This window comes from Ranitomeya variabilis, chromosome 2, assembly GCF_051348905.1.
Source record: "Ranitomeya variabilis isolate aRanVar5 chromosome 2, aRanVar5.hap1, whole genome shotgun sequence".
Taxonomy (NCBI): domain Eukaryota; kingdom Metazoa; phylum Chordata; class Amphibia; order Anura; family Dendrobatidae; genus Ranitomeya; species Ranitomeya variabilis.
Genome location: NC_135233.1, coordinates 430427747 through 430446194, shown reverse-complemented (window position 1 = coordinate 430446194; position 18448 = coordinate 430427747). Strand labels below are relative to the sequence as shown.

The window sequence follows — 18448 nt, the reverse complement described above, 5'->3', positions numbered from 1 at the left end:
CTGAAAAACAGGAATTGCCCTCAGTCTGACAGCAGATAAAGCCGATCTGCTTCGGAACCGGCCTCTGTTTGCTTGTGTGGACGATGATATACAATTATAATTATCTTAAGCCCAGGGGTTATTTAGCTCTCATCAGCAGATAACTCATGCTCAGCACCTTTCCAAATGGTTTATTTAATAGCAGAGCGATGGAGCAGAGGGGAGCGGTGCAGCGGGAGTTGGGCTGCGGCATCTGCTGCCAGTAAGCCCGAGCACAGCTGCCCGAGTGCTGCAGGTACAGCTGCTGAGCGCACGCTCCACTTCTCGCTCCAGAACTGATCATTCATTTTGTACTTGTTACAGGAGCCGTTGTGCCTTTTACCAGTGAATGACGTGAATTTTCTCTTTGCAGGTTGCTATTATAGCCGGGAATTTTGAGCTTGCCGAGTTCATAAAAAACCACAAAGAAACTGATATCGGTAAGTAGTCACAAATGGAAGCTGATGCGAATACTTTGCATAACATATTGGGACACTGGATCCATCTTTGTTTGTGCTCACCAAGCTTTAATGTCTTCATAAAAAAGGAGTGTAGTGTATCAGCGAGTTTTGTAGCCGGACAGTAAGGCTGGAGCTACGTGGCAGCTTTGGCCATGACACAGGTCACGCGGCCAAAAATCGCTATATATGTTGTCGCATCGTAATGCAAGTAAATGGGGTCGCAACATGACAGTCAATCTGCAAAAGTTAAAAAACAGTTTGTTTGTTTTTTTGGCGACTTGTCTGTCATCGTCTCAGCACTTTGCAACGTCATTCACTCGCACCAAGCTGCAATGGAGCAGTGAAAGTCAAAGTTAGAAGTGGATTCAAAAGGAATGGAAGGACATATACATCTCCTGACAAATCCACTTCCAGATTTGACTCAAAAAACTTCCATCAAAACCTGCGTGTGATTCCAGGCTGCACTGATTGCATTGAACCCGGGTGGATAATTCATTGTGCTCCTTGCAGTTTGCTGTGCAGAGAACTCCCATCATCGCTTGACACATGTGACACACAGCAGCAATTCTCAGACAAGTCGTGCGACAAAAAACAGCTGTGCAGCTTGCCTGTGACTTGTTGTTCTGCAGTGATTTTAGAGCTGTGACTTTGCTACAAAGAATGTCCAAAAAGCTGTTAATATTGCTCTCACACGTGTCTTGCATTGAAGTGTATGGCAAGTGAGTTGTGTGCGACTTCTAACCAGCGACAAAAAGTCAATCACGTTTGGAAACCTGCTACTCTGTTCCTGTAGAGCGCAATGCAACACCGCAATTCCCGTCACCAAGTAGCCCTAGCCTAAATTGGGTAGTGTTATGTGTCCCTGCACAGCGGGAATGAATAATCTCTGGATCGCACAGATAGTAATGGAGCATTCCAGCAATGCAGTTACATTATATGGTGGGAATACCTCTTACACCTTTTTCATTTAATAAGATGTTCACCAATGATATTCTTTATCACGAGGGGCACAGGACTGAATTAATTTGTCAGCATAGTAAACATCTAGTTCAAGCTAAGCCTGTGTAGAAGAAACCTACTCCTTACCCTGAATCCTACCATGTCCTACGCTGCACACCTTCTCCAGTGTAATGGAGCACCCCACCTATGGTAGCTCATTGGATGGTCTTTATATATTTAACTTGTTGATGCACCATAACTTTTATTATGTTTGTTGCATTTGCTGTAATTTGGGCTCTTATTGGCAATAATATTTAAAATTGGAGTTGCAGTTATTTTTTCCCCCTAAAATGAGGCAATTTGTACTGTAGTAGTGTTGTAATATATAGTGCAGTGTGTTATGCCATACATACTGTGAGTGAACAGTGATAACACATCATGCTGTAAGTCAATGTATTGCACCATCAATACAGAGCTAAGTGTCTCCATGGTAACAGACTACAAACAATTCCCTGTGTAGTCTGATCCTGCAGTTGTACTCCGTTCCATCAGGTTATTTTCTTCTTGATAACTTACCAAATTTATGGGTTAGTTGTAAGGTAGTGTAGTTGCAGGATCAGACTATGGTAACAGCAGACATACTACCTTCCACCGATCCCATAAATGTTTTCAAGAAGCATTGGACCGATGGAAGGGAATACAACTGCAGGATCAGACTACGAAGGATTTGTTTGTAGTCTGTTACCATAGAGACGCATAGATTTGCATAAATGTAGGATGTTTTTATTTTTAGGTGGACATGGCAGATAGGTTGAACTAATTTTAGTCTCTCTGGGTATATATTAATGGATGTAGAATGTGCAGGTACGTATACAGTATGTCCAACAGCCAGCTATGCGGTGTATTAGTTACTTCCTTACTCCATACAGATGGACCAGACCTTGTTGTATACAATATTGCTTGTGATTCTCCTAAAACAAAGGTTGCAATAATCATAAATGTAACAACCGAAACGTGAAGCCAAAATTCTGCACCGTCTGCACAAATGTCACATTTATAAGGCACAACAGCTACAACGTCTATGAAGAAATTAAGAGGGAGCCTAGAGCCAGCATCCATATTGTGAGGCTAGGAGGGAGTTTGGTCGCTGTGACTGGCAGCAGAGAATATAGTTTTGCCTTTTTTTATCGGCAGAACACTCTGTTCTGTTTGCCTTGTCCAATATCATTCACCAGCAAACAGCAAGTGCCAGGCTTGCCCCTCCACGCAGATGCACGTCCTGTTCCACATATTCCTTTTATTAACAACTAAACCCACAGGCTGTGCTCTATCTTCGCAGATATTAACAGGGCTCATCTAGTAATCAGACTTCTTCCAAACCTGTTTTTATTGCTCGCTTGTTTCTACCTCATTTCTTATATATCATAGATGTTGTACCTGGTCAAATTCAGTCCCAGGACCCCAGTGCAGAGAGCGGACGGATTACTACATATTGACAAGACTTGCCGTCTGCAAACTTGTTTCCCATAGGGACAACTTAAAATATCATTAGTCTTCTGTCCCAATAATCCGACCCCAGATCACACATAATCTCTCACTGTATACAGACCCTAGGTGAGACTCCCCTGTATACAGACTCCAGATTACCCCTTGTATTTTGCTCTTCTCCTGTATACAGACTCCAGATTACCCCTTGTATTCTGCTCTTCTCCTGTATACAGACTCCTGATTTCCCCTTGTATTTTGCTCTTCTCCTATATACAGACTCCAGATTACCCCTTCTATTTTGCTCTTCTCCTGTATAAAGACTCCAGATTGCCCCTTGTATTTTGCTCTTCTCCTGTATACAGACTCCAGATTACACCTTGTATTTTGCTCCTCTCCTGTATACAGACTCCAGATTACCCCTTGTATTTTGCTCTTCTCCTGTATAAAGACTCCAGATTGCCCCTTGTATTTTGCTCTTCTCCTGTTTAAAGACTCCAGATTGCCCCTTGTATTTTGCTCTTCTCCTGTATAGACTCCCGATTACACCTTGTATTTTGCTCTTCTCCTGTATACAGACTCCAGATTACCCCTTGTATTTTGCTCTTCTCCTGTATAAAGACTCCAGATTACCCCTTGTATTTTGCTTTTCTCCTGTATAAAGACTCCAGATTGCCCCTTGTATGTTGCTCATCGCCTGTGTACAGACTCCAGATTACCCCTTGTATTTTGCTCTTCTCCTATATACAGACTCCAGATTACCCCTTGTATTTTGCTCTTCTCCTGTATACAGACTCCAGATTACCCCTTGTATTTTGCTCTTCTCCTATATACAGACTCCAGATTGGCCCTTGTATTTTGCTCTTCTCCTGTATACAGACTCCAGATTACCCCTTGTATTTTGCTCTTCTCCTGTATAAAGACTCCAGATTGCCCCTTGTATTTTGCTCTTCTCCTGTATACAGACTCCAGATTACCCCTTGTATTTTGCTCTTTTCCTGTATAAAGACTCCAGATTACCCCTTGTATTTTGCTCTTCTCCTGTATACAGGCTCCAGATTACCCCTTGTATTTTGCTCTTCTCCTGTATACAGACTCCATACTACCCCTTGTATTTTGCTCTTCTCCTGTATACAGACTCCAGATTACCCCTTCTATTTTGCTCTTCTCCTGTATACAGACTCCAGATTACCCCTTGTATTTTGCTCTTCTCCTGTATACAGACTCCTGATTTCCCCTTGTATTTTGCTCTTCTCCTGTATACAGACTCCAGATTACCCCTTCTATTTTGCTCTTCTCCTGTATACAGACTCCAGATTACCCCTTGTATTTTGCTCTTCTCCTGTATACAGACTCCAGATTACCCCTTCTATTTTGCTCTTCTCCTGTATACAGACTCCAGATTACCCCTTGTATTTTGCTCTTCTCCTGTATACAGACTCCAGATTACCCCTTGTATTTTGCTCTTCTCCTGTATACAGACTCCAGATTACCCCTTGTATTTTGCTCTTCTCCTGTATACAGACTCCAGATTACCCCTTGTATTTTGCTCTTCTCCTGTATACAGACTGCAGATTACCCCTTGTATTTTGCTCTTCTCCTATATACAGACTCCTGATTTCCCCTTGTATTTTGCTCTTCTCCTGTATACAGACTCCAGATTACTCCGTGATGTGGTCACCTCTCCGGTTTCCTACACCTTCTAGTCCATGAGCCAAGAACCAAATTTGACGATATCGGTACCAAGCGGAGTGACTAATTCTCTTTGGTATTTTTAGGTAGATGCATGTCTGTAGTTTATTTTTTGATATGATAGCCCTTACATATACGTAGCTTATTAACCCCTTCAGCCCTAAGCCTATTTGTACCCAAGTGCCTAAGCCAATCTGACCTGTGCCACTTCATGGGCTAATAACTTTGGAACGCTTTCACCTATCCAAGCCATTCTGAGATTGTTTTCTCGTGACATATTGTACTTCACGTCAGTGCTAAATGGGAGTCAATATATTTTACCTTTCTATATAAAAAAATGCTAAATATTCGGAAATTTTGGAAAAATCGGCAATTTTTTAACTTTGAAATTCTCTGCTTTTTACAAAAATACTGATACCCCCCATAATAGTTATTAATTTACACTCCCCACATGTTTACTTCATATTGGCATCATTTTGAAAATGAAACCTTATTGTTTTACGACGTAATAGGGCTTATAGTTTTATGCGCAATTTTTCACATTTACAGCAAAACCCACTTTTCAAAGGACCAAGTCACTTCTGAAGTCACTTTAAGGGGCTTACATAACAGAAACCACCCATAAATTACCCCATTTTGCAAACTACACCCCTCAAGCTGTTCAAAACTCATTTTTAAAAACTGTTAACCCTTTAGGTGTTCCACAGGAATTTTAGCATGAGCCAAGAACCAAATATGACGATATCGGTACCACCCGGAGTGACTAGATGTAGTATTTGTAACAAAATTTAATCCAAGTTATGTAAATACACACTGAACATGTCATGTGCATATATATATATATATATATATATATATATATATATATATATATATATATATATATATATATATATATATATATATATGTTACTCCATAATATCTTCAACATCGGACTCTGAATCTGACTGTTGTTCTACTGGCTCGTCTTCAGTACCCTTGTTCTGGCATGTCTGTAATCTGCACATGTCTGTGCACTTCAGGCCATTGCTGAGGCAAGTACACTGAGGAAGTTCACATGACCGCACACACTTGCAGGACAGTAGCTGTATAATAGCTTCTGGTGCTGGTGCCCCTTGCATCCACTTGACAACAAGCTTTCCGTCGTTATCTATCATCCAACCGCAGTCTGTTGGGTTTGCAACCCATGGCTGGCTCTGCAGACTTCTCCTCCAGATCGCAGCCTGGTAGTTTGCACGCAGTGCATGCATGAAAAGGCAGTCCTGGCAAGGAGGGAGTTGACTTGACTCTACCACTCCACGTCTGGCACAGAACAGCTGATAACGGAGCCTGTTTACCTCAGTTGTTTGGGTAGTTGGCAGGTACATGTGGCAGGTGATTTCCTGTAACTTCTCAAAAAGTTCGGTAGACACTTCCCATGAACGACCAACTTCCTGAAAGGCATCCTGGTATGTCTTGTTCATCTTCAACTGCTTGAGTGTCGTCATCTTCCCACGGCCAGCGAATGCACTGACGGTGTCACAGCCTGTAAATGCATGCATACCAATCAATGAATCACATACGCTGCCTCCCAATGTTCGGCTCAGAGTGGTGATATCCAGGAATCTTGTCCGGTTCTGTGTACCGCATTTCTGGAACAGGTGGGATGGGATTTTGTGGCACATGCCCAGACACAGGACCATGACATCAGTATCCTCCGAAGTGATGATGACCGACTTGTAACCAGATTCTGCTGCATGAAGAGCATGGAGAAGGAGGCGTGTGTCTGCTTCTTCTTGATTTGACTTAAGGTCAGCAGCCTCTTCCCACTGTTCTTTGGTGATCTTAAAGCAGAGCTGCTCACATGTGACATACAGCTCCTTCTCCTCAAGCTTCTCCCTGTGGTGTTTCGCCTTCCATTCTTCTACCAGAAACTTTATGAGACTTGCCTTGTTGGAGGAACTACTTAGAAGCTTTTTCCACTGCTGGATGTTGTGCCCATGTTGAATGTTCTTGAAATGGATCCCTGTGCCTTCATATCTGTTGACTCTTTCTGTATCTTTGATGGATGTCTCCTTGTAGACGTCAAAGACAATATCAATGCGCTTGCTCTTAGCACCCTCATGGATAGCGCGACTCATTGCTGTGCCTGCTAGCTGGCCAAATGTTGCATTGTTTCCCTTCAGTTTCTGAACCAGGCTCATCCCATCAATGATGGTTGCAGAGGGCTCGGGGATCACTTCTGCAGGACGAGCATTCCTCTCCAACTCCCTTGCGAGGGCAGCCTTGTTGGTCTTGCGGATAGACCCATCACCATTGGCAAGTGCCCATGGCAATGGACCCAGGGGATGAGTCAAGACATCACTCATTTGTAGCTTTCTGTTCTCAGCTACAAGTATCATCTGGCCAAATAGGTTTCTGTCAGCCTTCAAAATTACCTCCTTGCCAAGACCTTGTCTGCGTGTCTTCATTTGGATGTTAGAGAACGTTTTAAGTTTGTTCTTCGTCATCTTGTCATGAAACAATGTAGTTGGCTTATCGGTACCCAAACGCTCATCCTTGAATGTTTGATATGCATCCTCTCCTATACTGTATGCCCCTTGAAGGTCTTTGGCTACATCTGGTGGTGCTACAGTCGCTGTTGACAAACTGATAAGTTCACCATTATGCTCTTTGTTGAAGGGGTTCACCCAACCTGTCTCCAGCAGTTGAACGAAAGATTGGACATCGGCTTCATCTCTTCTAATCCTAGACACCTGTAGGTCTGAATGGCTGAAGTCAGTATATTGTTGGCCTACCAGGGCCCTCAGCTGCCTCAAGTACATACTGCGGTACTCTGATGTCAGGTAGAACCTGGAAACAGCTCCAACTTTGAGGCTGAAGCCTTTTGTGCCCCCTGGTGTCTGGGTGTCTTTGTTGATTGTCTCTTCAATGGTCTGGTCCACAGGAATTCGTCCAAAAGGATTCTTGCTACCGATCTGGACCGAAAAGCCACCTTGCATGAAGTATTCATGGACCTCTGGGTGTTCTATGGGCAGCCGAGACATTGTGGCATAGTAATAGGTTAGGTATCGGGCATAGTTGACCTTGTCATAGGCAAAACACCATGGTATCATCTGTCGGATTGCTCCTAGGTGAAGCATCCAGTTGCCTTCTCTTGAAGCTCGAACCAGGGCCAGCATGGTCTCGACCATGTCCAAGTATGACATCCAGAATGCTGTTCAGCACAGAACGTGTATGTGTCAGTGTGTGTGCGTGTGTTGGGGCACCTCAGGGTGTCTTCAAATGTGACATAGCCCCCTAGATTTCTTCCAGTAAAATTTGCACTCCAAAAGTCATTTGGCGCTCCTTCCCTTCCGAGGCCTGCCGTTCCCCAATACTGCAGTGTACGACAACATATCGGGTGTTGTTGTGTTCGGGAGAGATTGGTGAACAAATAGTGGGGTGCATTTTTTGCTGGTACACCTCTTAAAAATAAAAAAATGAGCCTAAAATGACACCTTCATGTAAAAAATGCACTTTTTCCATTTTCTCAACCAAGTGTTTCCAACTACTGTGAAACACTGGTTGGGTCAAAGTGGTCACTATACCCCCTAAAAGATTCCTTGGGGGTGTAGTTTCCAAAATAGGGTCACTTTTTGGGGTTTCCACTGTGGGGGTACCTCAGGCAGCCTTCAAATGTGACATGGCCCCCTAGATTTCTTCCAGTGAATCCGCCACCCAAAAACCACATAGCGCTCCTTCCGTGTTGAGCTGTGCTGTGTGCCCATACTTTAGTTTACGAGTACATGTGGGGTGTTTCTATAAACTGCAGAATTAGGGTAACCAAGTTTGGGTTTGCCGTTAACCCTTGCTAGGTTGCAGGTAAAATTGGATTACAATGTAATATCTGGAAAAAAAATGAAATTTTGAAATTTCGCCTTCATTCTGCTAAAATTCCTGTGGAACACCTAAAGGGTTAACAGTTTTTAAAAATGAGTTTTGAACAGCTTGAGGGGTGTAGTTTGCAAAATGGGGTAATTTATGGGTGGTTTCTGTTATGTAAGCCCCTTAAAGTGACTTCAGAAGTGACTTGGTCCTTTGAAAAGTGGGTTTTGCTGTAAATGTGAAAAATTGCGCATAAAACTATAAGCCCTATTACGTCGTAAAACAATAAGGTTTCATTTTCAAAATGATGCCAATATGAAGTAAACATGTGGGGAGTGTAAATTAATAACTATTATGGGGGGTATCAGTATTTTTGTAAAAAGCAGAGAATTTCAAAGTTAAAAAATTGCCGATTTTTCCAAAATTTCCGAATATTTAGCATTTTTTTATATAGAAAGGTAAAATATATTGACTCCCATTTAGCACTGACGTGAAGTACAATATGTCACGAGAAAACAATCTCAGAATGGCTTGGATAGGTGAAAGCGTTCCAAAGTTATTAGCCCATGAAGTGGCACAGGTCAGATTGGCTTAGGCACTTGGGTACAAATAGGCCTAGGGCTGAAGGGGTTAATAAGCTACGTATATGTAAGGGCTATCATATCAAAAAATAAACTACAGACATGCATCTACCTAAAAATACCAAAGAAAATTAGTCACTCCGGGTGGTACCGATATCTGGCCCGGCTCATGGACTATTCCTCCTTTTGCCTGCACCCTCACAGACACCAGCTTGCTAGGAAGGAAGCTCAGGAAGGAGAAGTGAGAATGTGCCGATTTCCAGAGATCTGTTTTTTTTTTTCAGTAAGGATCTTTAAAGATTGCTTCAGGGTTTCAGTTTATTGGTTAGAAGTAGATCACCGGCACAGGATCGGTCATAAAAACACTCTGTAGTCAATAGTTAGCGCATCTTTCCATTTATCACCAGTGGACCTGTATGCAAAAACAAGAAAAAAGAGGAATTACTCATTATTATGCTGAGCAGCGTGTTGGGCTTCCTACCCGGGATACTTTGGAAGGCTCCTATTGATGGCAGCCTCATGACGGAGCCTTATTTCATGTGCTCGGTGCCAGTGGTTTACGTTTAATTGCTCTTGCTTTTCCTCTCCAATTCTCCATGGAGCTCGGATCTTAGGAGAGAATGCCAAAGATGGAAAATGTTTATTTGGCATTTTGATAATGAACACACTGTATTAAAAATAATCGCTGGATCATCACATTAGGCGATGACAGCGGATAATTGCAGGAAGCTAGGTGGTCTCAGTTATTGGTGAATCGGTCAGAAAAAAACTGAAGGGAAAAAATAAAATAAACCCAGGAGAGTCTATTGATCTACAATGTAGGATTATCCATCTTCATTTTAGAAATTGCTCTGTGTAGAGGAGCAGTTAGAAGAGGTTCCTGTGGAACCAGTGCCTACCTTTCCAAAGTCATTCAGACTAGGAACGCACACAGACCTCAATGTTCAACTTTTTATTTTTTCTGCCTACAGTCACCACTAGAGGGAGCTCTTTATATCTGTAGACCGTGAGCCCCATCTAGTGGTAGCAGCTGGAAGCCATACTTTTATTTTTGAAAGGAGTTCTCTAGTTTTCTTGAAGGAAAAAAAAAATGCATACTTTCTTGCTGATACGGTGCAGAATCTTTGGCAATCCTCTCACAAGCAGCAAACGTTTGACCACTGCATCCAATCAGTGGTTTCATCAGTCACATACGATGTTGCTTGCCTTTTAAAGTGGCATTCCTTTCTCAGTCATTTAGGCGCATTGGTGCCCCTGACTTACTCGGCTGTGAATTGAGAGGTGCTCTCGCCATTCACTTATATAATATTTACAAAAATAGCAGATCACTTTTGCTCTGCAATTTTTGGAATGCCCTTAGAAGTGAATGGAGAGAGCTATACAAGCACAGCTACTCCTGGGTTAATGATGAGATGGGGTCCACATTTATTAGATATGTATTGTCATCCTTATGGGCACATGCTCAACTCCCCAATATGGCCCTATCCAGCACCTAAATATGACTTCTCCTATACAGTCTATTAGAAGGTGATTTTTCAGCTATCATCAGTGCTCATCATCACCTCCTCTACGCTTCTGGTACCATACAGCTGCTCCCTATTTAGTGGGTGTAGCAATTCCATCTACATTCAGAGGACACCACTACTCTCTCCCTATACCGCTGTTATTCCAGGGGTAGGGGAAATTTTTTGTCCCCCTCAATTTATGAGACACTTCTCCTCCTCCTCCCCCTTCACACTCCCAAGATATTCCCACTGCCAACTCACTGAGGGATCATATTACAGATGCCTGTTGCAGTCTACGTAGAGGGGGAGCCAGTGAGACAGATAGACCAGGCTGCATTTTTTAGTACCGTGTTTTATATCACATCAGAGCAGGCTTCACAGCTATGCTGCTCAGTCTAGTGAGACATAGACAGATCAAGCTGCAAGCAGATCAAGTGTTTTATATCACACCAGAGCTGGAGTCAGAGCTACACTGATCAATCTATGTAGAGAGGGAGGGGAGCTAGTGAGACACAGACAGATCAAGGCTGCATTTTTAGTAAGTGTTTTATATCACACCAGAGCAGGATTCACAGCTGCGCTGCTCGATACTACTTCATAATGTACTACCTGCTGATACTAATTCTGATCATAGAGACTGGAGAGCAGAAATCCCTCATGTCTGCGCGTACCTTGTATGGCAGACATCATAGCAGCTACCCTGCACCCACTAGTTCAGAGACAACTGAAAAAAATGGAGTCTGAAGGACTGGTTAAAAAAGCAGGATACATTCATATTGGCCAGAAATGGTGTTCTTCCCATTGTACACACATGACGGCTTAATCTGAAGAGTCGCCTGAAATGATACGCACTCTCTGATGTGTGAAGTATCTGAGTGCTGCGCACACATCCCACCGAAGACAGTCTGCCTACACAGTAAGCAAGAAGACAGAAAATGTGCACCCACAAAAAGCAGCATGGAGGAGAAAAAAGAACCAAAATTTGCAGGTTACACTTAATATTGACCTTTTTTCCCTCCTATTACGCCAAGCTATTGCTGCTGTTTACAACTTTATGAAGCCGCAGTGTTTCGGTGCTGCCTTGTCCTCCGAATCCAGAGTGATTCAGAATAAATACATCTATGAATTATTTATTAGAGTTGTTCTGTACCATTCTCTTTTTACTCTATCAGCCATATTATCTTATATTGTATTCAGGTTTTATATATATATTGAACATGTAAAAAAAAAATCCTACTACAACTACATCTCCTACTGTCCAGATAACTACACTGCAGACAATTCTTGCAGATGGAAGCATATTTAGTACTACGAGGTCTATTGATTTACTGCATAGACACACATATATACACAGTTCATATATAGAGATTTTATACAAGCTGTGCAATTCCGTTTCTCCAACCAGTAATATAGAAAATTTTAGAATTTATTGCTAGTTTTCAACTTAGTAAAAGCATGCAATTTCTGAAGACAATAAGCAGAAGACGGTTTTAGAGAGGTTAACCGAATATGAAGTTCCAATACGGAAACATTGACAGATTTTATGATTATGATTTATGATTTTATAGGTTCCCACGTTGTGAGGATGCAGCGGATTTTCTTACAGTATCGGCATTGTGCATGAGATGTTAGGCTACGTTCACATTTGCGGTCAGCGCCGCAGCGTCGGGCGCCGCAGCGGCGCCGCATGCGTCATGCGCCCCTATATTTAACATGGGGGCGCATGGACATGCGTTGTGCTGCGTTTTGCGCCGCATGGCCGCAAGCGTTGGACGCAAGAAACGCATCAAGTTGCATTTTTTTTGCGTCCAACTTTCGGCCAAAAACGACGCATGTGGCGCAAAACGCAGCGTTTTAGCGTGCGTTTTGCCGCGTTTTTGTTTGTGTTGTGTGCTGCGGCGCCGACGCTGCGGCGCACAACGCAAATGTGAACGTAGCCTTACATTATTTCATGCACATGCTATGCAAAAAAATCTGCAGATTTATAATTTCAGTGTATATTTCATCCTTTGCAATGAAAAAGGTAATATGTGTATCTAGATGATGATATACACCTAAGTGTATATAGGTACGCGCTGGACTATTAGCACAACAATAAGAGCTATAATTGTACTTGAGGACTGGCCATTTATATCAGTCCCATTCAATGCCAGTATAATGACCGCATAGGTGCCCGTATGTCCTCAGTGTACTAAACAAATATAATCAAAGAGTTAATGTGATATGCGTTTTCCTACCTCCAAGTCATGAAGCAGAAGAACGCAACGATGCTCCTATATTTCCAGGTACTTGCGGGTAGAGAGGGTGTAGCGAGCAGGTGGCAGCGAGCCACCACTGACTAACCTCCAGATGAAGACGAGATCCTGCAGAGCAGACGCCGCGTGTGTTCTCAGCGGTGAGTGCGGGCGGTGTGCAGGACCTGTGTGACGTAGTAGGTCACGTGACCGTAATCCCCGGGGAGTGAGTACGATGTGCAGCTAGGACATAATCAACCAACGCGTTTCAGAGACTCCTGTCTCCTTCTTCAGGGTTAGTCCCTGCCTCGTACTCATCGTCCTTATATAGCTGCTGATTAGGTTGACTGGCTATTGGAAGCCAAATAGTTCCGTGCCTATATTCAGTCCTCTTGGTGCAGCGGTATCCAGAATAAAAATCCACTGAGTCTCTGCTCGTGACATTGCCTTGATATAGTCCCCACCTCTCCAGTGGCGTTGCACCACCGCTATACCGGATACTTTCATGTCCCTTATTGTCCCGCCACGATGTTCTATAAAATGCTGTGATAGTGGGTGACCCATAAATTTGTTTTTAATATTGCAGATGTGTTCGCTAATCCTTATTTTTAAGGGTCGTTTTGTTCTTCCCACGTATAATTTCCCACAGGGACATTCTATAGTATAAATCACCCCCGATGTGGAGCACGTGATAAAGTCCCTAATGTGAATTGTCCTATCCCCTTTTTTAATATATAGACTTTTATGAGTTGTAACCTGCTTGCATACATTGCATCTCTGACAGGGAAAAATAATTTTAATTTAGTGTGTGAAAGAGAGGACTGTATGAAAAAGGATTTTCTCTGGACAGTAGGGGCAATCATATTTCCGAGGTTTTGAGATTTTTTAAATACAAAGCGTGGCTGATTGCTAATATTTTCTCCCAATATTTTGTCATTTTTTTAAAAATGCCAATGTCTACTTACTATATTGCGGAGGATATTTGCATTAGTATTATACTTAGTGATGATAGGAATAGACTCAAGGGTTGCTTTGGAACTGGGGGCTTGATTAATAAGTTCCTGTCTTGATTTGCTTCTAGCCACTTCTTTTGATTTTTCTAGCAATGTTATGTTATACCCTTTTTCTAAAAAATTTTTGGTTAGTATTTGGGATTCTGTCTCAAAATCCTGAGGCCTTGAGCAGTTTCGATGGATTCTGGTGAACTGGCTCCTAGGAATGTTCAGCAACCATCCCGGGAGGTGGCAGCTATCTAAAGGGATGTAGCTATTGGTGTCAGTCGGTTTGACAAAAGTGCATGTATGGATTTGCGAGTCCTCAATGAAAATTTTTAGATCTAAAAAATTGGTACTGGTTGTGGAGGTAAAATTTAAAAAATATTGATTTTTATTTATATCCATTAAAAATTGATTAAGAGTTTCCTCCCCACCAGACCATATAAAAACAATATCGTCTATAAAACGCCACCATAGGACCAGGTTCGCGAGCAGGCCACCCTCCGGGTAGATAAAATGGTCCTATGGTGGCATTTTATAGACGATATTGTTTTTATATGGTCTGGTGGGGAGGAAACTCTTATTCAATTTTTAATGGATATAAATAAAAATCAATATTTTTTAAATTTTACCTCCACAACCAGTACCACTGATCAATTTTTTAGATCTAAAATTTTTTATTGAGGACTCGCAAATCCATACATGCACTTTTGTCAAACCGACTGACACCAATAGCTAGCGGGACAATAAGGGACATGAAAGTATCTGGTATAGCGGTGGTGCAACGCCACTGGAGAGGTGGGGACTATATCAAGGCAATGTCACGAGCAGAGACTCAGTGGATTTTTATTCTGGATACCGCTGCACCAAGAGGATTGAATATGGGCACGGAACTATTTGGCTTCCAATAGCCAGTCAACCTAATCAGCAGCTATATAAGGACGATGAGTACGAGGCAGGGACTAACCCTGAAGAAGGAGACAGGAGTCTCTGAAACGCGTTGGTTGATTATGTCCTAGCTGCACATCGTACTCACTCCCCGGGGATTACGGTCACGTGACCTACTACGTCACACAGGTCCTGCGCACCGCCCGCACTCACCGCTGAGAACACACGCGGCGTCGGCTCTGCAGGATCTCGCCTTCATCTGGAGGTTAGTCAGTGGTGGCTCGCTGCCGGCCGGGGCAGCCACCTGCTCGCTACACCCTCTCTACCTGCAAGTACCTGGAAATATAATCTTTATTTTTATATAGCGCTAACATATTACACAGCGCTTTACAGTTTGTACACATTATCATTGTCATTGCTGTCCCCGATGGGGCTCACAATCTAAATTCCCTATCAGTATGTCTTTGGAGTGTGGGAGGAAACCGGAGTGCCCGGAGGAAACCCACGCAAACACGGAGAGAACATACAAACTCTTTGCAGATGTTGTCCAAGGTGGGATTAGAACCCAGGACTCCAGCGCTGCAGGGCTGCTGTGCTAACCACTGCGCCACCGTGCTGCCCCAATATAGGAGCATCGTTGCGTTCTTCTGCTTCATGACTTGGAGGTAGGAAAACGCATATCACATTAACTCTTTGATTATATTTGTTTAGTACATTGAGGACATACGGGCACCTATGCGGTCATTATACTGCCATTGAATGGGACTGATATAAATGGCCAGTCCTCAAGTACAATTATAGCTCTTATTGTTGTGCTAATAGTCCAGCACGTACCTATATACACTTAGGTGTATATCATCATCTATTTATTCTTTTACAAACCACTTGTGGAGGTTTGTTGGTACTGCTGCAGGAATTTACATTAGCGGTGACACTTTGCGCCACCACTTTTAAGATTTTTTAATATGTGTATCTGCAACAGAAATGCAGCATGGGATGAACCCTAAGGGACTGTTCTCATCAGAGTTAACCCCTTTCAAGATGCTTTTGTTAGGACAGTAAGCTGATTGCCAGGGAAAGCGAGAGGCGGCAAAGCATTTCCTCTACAGTGCTGAATTAAGGGGAAGTCTAGTTATTCATGTGAATGGCCATCCATTTAATATAAGGGCAGCTCCAATCCACCACAACCGGGGCAGACGCAGAGCCTCTAAGTCCTCATTCACACGTCCGTGTTAAACACGTACATGCATAAATTATACCCATGTCATCAGTGTATCCGTTTTTACTATCCGTGTGTCATCAGTGTTTTTCACGGATCGATACAAAAAAAGAATAAATTACAAAGCTTCTCCTATACTTTGCAATGTTAAACACGTATGGCACATGGATGTCATCTGTATCACTGTGCTGTGCATGCTTTTCACAGACCCATTAACTTGTATTGGCCCTTTCATTCGTGCTGCTGGAAAAAATAGCAAACTTGTCTCTTTGTGTTTTGCACTGACAGTCTGTGAAAAACACGGACATGTGAGCAGCAGCATAGATTATAATATGTGTTGTATCCGTAAAAAACGTATGATACAACATGTCCTGCCACACCGACGTGTGAATGAAACCTTAGAGGAGGTGCATCTAGGCAGGTTGTCTTCCTTTTTGAGATCCAAGTCCCATATTAGTTTTTTTTTTTTACATGACTTTACTAACTTATCCCACCGTCCTTCCAATCTGCTACCAATACATTGCATCACTCTATTTCTACATCCTAATAAATGTCCTTGGTGTCCTAGACAAACTGTGCTATAGCAACTTGTAAGGCTTCCAGCAGAGCGTTGCTACACCCAGACTAGATTAGTGTTGTTTCGCTTCACCCAGACTAGTCCGTCGGGGCGTCTCTTCCCTCAGAATAGTCTGACTGGGTATCGATTCACCAGACTAGTCCGACAGTACCATCGCTTCACCCAGACTAGTCCGAAGCTACTGTTGCTACACCCAGACTAGTCTGCCCGGACTGTCTCTTCACCCAGACTAGTCAGACGGGACTGTTTCTTCACCCGGACTAGTCTGGTGAGACCGTTGTTTTCACCTAGACTAGTCTGACAGAACCATCGCTTCACCTAAACTTGTCCGGTGCGTTGCCTTACCCAGACTGGTCCGTCGGAACAGTTGCTTCACACAGACTGGTCCGTCGGTACAGTCGCTTCACCCAGACTGGTCCGTCGAGACAGTCGCTTCACCCAGACTGGTCTGTCGGGACAGTCGCTTCACCTAGAATAGTCCAACAGGACCGTCTCTTTATTTAGACTAGTCCAATGGTCGTTGCTTCACCCAGACTAGTCTGAAGACAAAAGAGCACAGTAAGGTCAATAATACTCTGTTGTAAAAAAAATCACAGTAATAAGCAAGTGCTAGTCAAAAGATGGAAAAAAACAGGGTATTTAGTTGATTTTTTTGCAAAAAAATGAATACTAAGCTGCTCCACCAATCGTCAAGGTATACCCATATATAGCCAGTGTCAGGACTCTGAACATTTTGATTACCTTTTGTGCATTACTGCCCTTTTCCATGACTGCGTATCCCAAGATTGGTCCTTCAAGAGGCCGCATAAAGCCTACCCCTGACCACCTTCCCCCAAAATATATTTCTTACCCACAATTAAAACACGACAATTAATTCTTTTTGGATAATTTGGCCACAGCGGCCAATTTATTAACAAACAACATAAATAACCAATTATACATTTGTATAAAAACTTGAGGGGAGGGTTCTTGGAGCTAATAAAAATCTGGCCCCCAATAGGCAAAAGCCCAAACCAAGTTTAAAACGAAAAACCTTCTTTACCCTCAGCCGTAACCACCAGCTCGAGGGCACCATGTAACCCGATTTTCCGGGCAAACAAAACCCCAAAGCTCCCGAGGGTAAACTTCCCGTCCAGAGCCAGTAAACCAAAGCCAGATCAGCCCCATAAAAACACCAACTCCAAGAACCCCGCCAACCACGAGCAGCACTGACGCCTCATGCTCGCGAGTGCCCCACCACCGCCATGGCTCTCTCAACACCTTCCTGAATAGCCAACATCCACAAGTCCATACCAATATCGTTCAAATGAACGCCATCCCGCCTCCAAAAATTTCCAACACCAGCCTCCAATTCAAAGTGCCGAACTGCCACACCCCCATTTCGGGAGACAAAACTTGCCACGGCCCTATTCAGCTTCACCCTGGCCCTATTAATCCCCTTAAGGGAACGTACCGCCCTCCACGTTTTCCTGGGCACGATGTCCGACCAAACTGTCACCATGCCTGGAAAGGATACCCACAATCTCAAGAAATCAAAGCGGATATCCCGAATCAACTCTCTAACCGGCTTAGACCCCAAATCATTCCCACCCAAATGTACCACGACAATGTCAGGGGAACGATCCAAACCAGCAGCACGGGCAAAGTCGGATAGTATCCTGCACCACAACATGCCCCGAAAACCCAACCAAGGAACCAACACCTCATTCCTCTTAAACCCAATTTGCCTACCATCAGGCCTAGCATCCGCACGAATCGCACCCCAATGCACAAAAGAGTGTCCAAATATCCAGGCCAGAAGTAGGGTCCGACCTGCAAAATACAACAACAATTAATAACCACCAAACCAACACCAATATCAATATCGAACATAAGACAGGTACCGATTAGATGCCCATCTGCCAATACGCTTAATAATTTCTGGGCCCAAACCCAAACCAGCAGCCTCAGATGCCGCCCCAATCCGGAACGAGTGTGACCCAAAAGAAAGTGGATCCAGGCCTAACG

The 18448-nt window shown here is 43.3% G+C and overlaps 1 protein-coding gene across 7 annotated transcripts in view; it reads left to right on the top strand.

The window, feature by feature from the left end:
• Nucleotides 1-18448, top strand: part of SHANK2 (SH3 and multiple ankyrin repeat domains 2) — a 672686-nt gene that overhangs the window by 229526 nt on the left and 424712 nt on the right. For all 7 annotated transcript variants that reach the window (XM_077286975.1, XM_077286974.1, XM_077286973.1 and 4 more), the window contains one exon: nucleotides 392-458. In XM_077286975.1, the coding sequence (XP_077143090.1) occupies nucleotides 392-458 (67 nt within the window). The remainder of the gene's footprint in view (nucleotides 1-391; nucleotides 459-18448) is intronic.